Raw genomic sequence first — 5,295 nt, 5'->3', positions numbered from 1 at the left:
GAAAAGCAAAAAACGAAAACAAAATGCAATGCAACCCTTTTATTTATAACAATAATTGTCTTGAACAATTTTGTTGCAGATTTCAAATTTCTATTAGAATATTATTTAAATCAATTTTTATTGTTTTTTTTTTTTTTAACAAAGCCTGTTTAAATGTGTCATTACACACACACACACACACACACACATACAGACACAGAAACACATTTACATGCATTATATATATGTGAGCATTATAAAATACATAATGTATAAACATGTTTAAGTGAAACAATTTCTATTACAAATTAGTTTTTTAATTCAAACGAAAACAAAAAACAAAACAATGTGTGCAAAATAAGTGAGTTTGCAACAAATATGTTTTTTGTAAATGTATTTTTTTTATTATAAACAAAATATTAATTAATTAGCATGTTTTAACACAAGGGATTAAATTTGTACGTTTATTTCTTAACAACAAAAGAGAAAGAAAAACCTTAAAAAAATCAATTATAATTTTAAGCACATCCAAAAGCAACAATGTAAACGAAACAATGCAAACAACAACAAAACGAGAAAAATCTACGGGGTCTCTTTAAGTTTTAGGGTCTCTCAACATTAAAACCCCAACAACAATTTTACAAATTACCAATTACATTTTTATGTACTTTAAGCTAAAAGAAAAAGAAACAGTAAAAAAAAAAAACACAATTTATGTGCCGACAATGAATGTATCCTTGTAATTGTAACTTGTACTTGTAAAACACATAGAAGAGGCACGACATTTATAGAGCAAAGTCTAAAGCTTTAACATATATAGTTATACATATATATATATATAACTATATATATATATATATATATATATATATATATATATATATATCTGTATCTATATCTGCATCTCCAAATCTAACTATATGCGCAGATGCAAGCAAAAAATCCGTTGACATTTGTGATTAACACAAGAAAACGATTTTGGCTGCGTAACTTATTAAAATGCAAAAACTATAACTATATAAATATATAGTCATCTGATTCAAATGAAAAAAAGAAAAATATTTATAGTATATTTTCCACACACACATAAACACATTTCATGGTTTCTTCAAATGTCGTGCAGCTAAAAACAATAAACATTATATCAATATCTCATATACTACCTATATGTATGTTTATTTATATATAGCGTAGAGTGAGATTTCCATGCATAATATAGTGTCTATTAAAAACCCAACCGCAAAGCCGACTATAATGTTTCTCTCACTTTCTATGTGTCGAAATTTAATTGAGCTTTAAAATACAAAAACAAAAACAAAACAATTAATAATAATACTTATAAATGTGCCGTTTATTGCAAAACTCAATGATAAAATTAACAAAACATTAGCAACTAAGTAAACACACACAATATATAGATGTCTACAATAATATACAACTATATATATATATATATATATATATATATATATATATATATATATATATATATATATATATATATATACATATGTATGTATATATAGATATATAATATGTATTCTAAATAGAGATCAATCGAAGCTAGAACAGCAATTGCACAACTCTTCCTAAAGGAAATAAAAATTTATGCCACAATTAACAAACGAAAAAAAGGACTAACTCCAAAGCAATTATATACGTTATATATTACTTACCGATACATAGTATATATATATGGATATATAAATGTATATATACATATATATATATCTGTATGTAACTGTGTACTCTATTCTTCCAATTAGTCCCATGCAGAAAAGAAACCACGCCCCCCCACAATTGTCGTAGTGTTCCAATTAACATGCAAAGACAAAAACAAAAACAAAATCAAATAAAAAATATATATTGAACCCTAGCTGAAATTGGATTAGTAAAAATCTTGAATAAAGTAAAAGTACTCGTAAATCAAAGGTATCAAAACTATCTATCTGAAGCTTACAAATACTTACTTCACTTCATATATATATGTATATATATATATACATACGATCCACTTATGAAAAAGATCAATTTAAAAAAAAAAAAAAAAAAAAAAAAAAAAAAAAACAAACTCTTACTTTAAATGTTTATACCAAAACGCCGGGTAATTAATCAATAATTAATTATTACTTAAGCAGAAATGAGCAAAAATACATTATTCGTAAACTATATAAAAATATATGAAAATAAAATAAAAAAGAATAAAAACTTATTAAGAAACGTAAGCAACGTAAAATATGGGAAATCTGTAACTTTGGTGATCTTTTTAAATGTTATTAGTAAAGAAGAATAGAAGTAAAAAACAAAAACTAACGTAACAAAACAAACACAAATCAAACAAGTTCTAAATGTGACTTAAATTACGACGTAAACATTTTTTCCACAATATTAATATTGGAGTGTATCATCAGAGACAATTAATTTAATTCAATTGAAATTTAAAAATAAAACAAAAACTAAAACGTAAATTAATAAAAATCAGCTGTCTAACAATTAGTGTAAGCGCTTTAATACAAATAGTTCTTATGTCTAACAAATAATTCAATTAAGTTATATTTTATACAAACGACAAAAACAAATAACCAAACATTTCAAATTACTTTGCAAGTTTTTTGCGGTTTTACATAATTAGTTTTATGTATTTTTTATTTCAAGAACTAAATCTACATTTGGCAATACACCTTTGCATGTCTATATACATATATGTATGTAAAATCAAAAACAAAACAACATATTCGATCGCAGACAAGAAACAAAATACATAGATACATATTTTTTGTTCAATAAAAATATATTTAACTAAAAATTTGTTGAAATGGATTTAAATAATGTCAAAACTGCAACTTTTGTTCATTTGTTCATAGACGGTTCAATTATTTATTGCCTCAAATACTAATGGAGTTCCAATTGATAAAATCAATTTTAGGCATTTTTTATAACTCTATAATTGAAAGAGAAATTGATTTGGTAATTGGAATGGAACTATGTCCCAAATGACGTCACAATTGGCCAAATAAGGAGTGAAAAGCCTAATGTGACTTGTTCACTGACTCGTCTCTTGGGAGCATTAAATTTTCGGACTAGTCCAAGTTTCGCCTTTTTTGCAGCCTATTCCAAAAAGTAGCCTTAGTTTTAAATCATTGTATATTATTCAACAATTTTTATTTTATTTTTATAAAAAGTCTGCTTGTGAATATTCAAAATTAAAAACTACACTTTTGGAACTAGGCCCATAATTTATACATCGATAACAAATCCACAACAAAAACTATCGATATGTACTCAATGCTACGATGGCCACTACGACTGCTGACTCTGGGCAGAAGTCGCGAAAACAGCGCCTTGAGCATAGCTATACAACAGCCGAAGGGAACGTACATCAATAAAATGGATGGGAAACGTGCTTTGATCGTCCTGGCACCAGGGGCCGAAGAAATGGAGTTCACCATTGCTGCGGATGTGTTACGCCGCGCGGGCGTGAGTGAAAAAATCGAATGTCTGGCTATTTATAGTAAGACATTTTTTGTTGTTTTGTTTTAGATAATTGTGACGGTAGCTGGACTGGAAGGCAGCGAACCAGTCAAATGTTCGCGTGACGTGATGATTGTGCCGGATAAGTCGTTGGAGGACGCTGTTACGGAACAGGTATACGATGTTATTGTTTTACCCGGCGGTCTGGGTGGCTCCACCGCCATGAGCAACTCGAAGGCAGTTGGCGAGCTGCTGCAAAAACAGGAATCGGCAGGGCGCCTAATCGCAGCTATATGCGCAGCTCCCACAGCGTTGGCCAAGCACGGCATCGCCACTGGCAAATCCCTGACTTCGTATCCAGCTATGAAGCCGCAGCTGGTTGAGAAATACTGGTAGCTACATAAAATATCGATATACAAATTGCTTCAACAACTAATTAATGTTTCTTAGCTATGTGGACGATCAAAATGTCGTCCAGGATGGCAATTTAATAACCAGCCGTGGACCCGGCACAGCGTACGAATTCGCCTTGAAAATATCTGAGCAACTCGCGGGTACGGCCAAAGCACAGGAGGTAGCCAAAGCCATGCTGTTGAGCTACAATTAAATTATTTATATGATATTAAAATCCAAGACAAAAAAGTGATAACTAAATAAAGTTAAAATAAAAACAAGTGAATACGCTGTAATCTTTAAGAATTTAATAGTTACTACCGGTATACTAGTAGTTGCGAATATCGATATTTTGCCATATCGATACTCGATAATTGAGTACTCGATGCCCTTCGAACGACCTCACGGTCAAAACTTCAAATTCAAATTAAATACGTTTTTTATATGACTAAATGAAGTACGTGTATTTAGAATATTTCGTTTATTTTTTTTTTAGACTTTGTACAGTATTTAATTTATTTGTGGCTGAAAAACTTAAAAATTAACTACACCCTGTATTTTTCATACAAATTGGGAGAGCAAATAAAATGTATTTACTTTTACAAAGCTAAACTTGGCGCCTCTCAAATGCAAACGTATGTGACGTAATGAGCTCCTCTGACTACTCACAGATAAGAACTCATAATGCACTGCCTACCTTATACGCTTTCGTGCCATGCGCAGAACGGACCTGTTTCACAGAAACAGTTGCGCTCTCTTTAAACGCTCTCTCTGAGTGCAGTCGCCGCCGGATAGAATCATTTCACTTGCTCAATCGATAGACGATATCAGTTTCAATTGAAAAGTCAACGCGGTAGGACGTATGCGCTCGCTCCACTACTGCCGCCAGGTCCGTTACTCGCATTGCATTTCGGTAGAATTAAATTTCGCTGCACTGAGAAATTTTCATTGCGTGCGCGTGTGTATGTAATTTGGGCACGTGAATTATAATTTATTGTAGCGAATACGCCTTCTACATGTGCATATCTGTGTGTGTGTGTCTGGTTGTCTAATCGTGTAAGTGTAGTCTGTGTCGGTGTATTAACACCGACAATTGTAAATTGCACAAGTGTAACGGTATCTACATGTAGAAGTGCACCAAGCACAGCAACAACAACAACAAGAGCAACATCAACTCTATTGTAAAGTGTGTGTAAACGAATTGCAAACCAAAGCGTAGCACCGAAAAAAATAGTTGTGCAGCTCATTCAAACTGCAAGCGTGTAAAAGAGATTTTCCAGCAACAACAGCAGCAACTCGAACGATTCGCTTGCTTAAATTGCCATAAATTATTTTATAATTTTTTGTGTATGCAGTGCATACATTCATGTGTGTGTGTACGTGTGTGTGAAAATTAACATAAGCATCAGAGCAACTACGAACAAAAGCTAAAATGTTGCTCGAGAAAAGCCA

The 5,295-nt window shown here is 31.3% G+C and overlaps 1 protein-coding gene across 1 annotated transcript; it reads left to right on the top strand.

Moving 5' to 3' along the window:
- Window positions 1–3,136: 3,136 nt before the first annotated feature.
- On the top strand, window positions 3,137–4,124 carry LOC6580894 (protein dj-1beta). The gene is made up of 3 exons (XM_002006655.4): window positions 3,137–3,456; window positions 3,520–3,842; window positions 3,901–4,124. Exons 1-3 carry the CDS (start codon window positions 3,256–3,258, stop codon window positions 4,055–4,057), a joined length of 681 nt encoding a protein of 226 aa, XP_002006691.1. The 5' UTR covers window positions 3,137–3,255; the 3' UTR covers window positions 4,058–4,124.
- Window positions 4,125–5,295: the final 1,171 nt, after the last annotated feature.

The sequence above is a fragment of the Drosophila mojavensis genome, unplaced genomic scaffold (assembly GCF_018153725.1).
Source record: "Drosophila mojavensis isolate 15081-1352.22 unplaced genomic scaffold, ASM1815372v1 contig_81, whole genome shotgun sequence".
NCBI lineage: Eukaryota > Metazoa > Arthropoda > Insecta > Diptera > Drosophilidae > Drosophila > Drosophila mojavensis.
The sequence above is the reverse complement of the archived record's forward strand: the minus strand, read 5'-3'. Positions and strand labels throughout refer to the sequence as shown.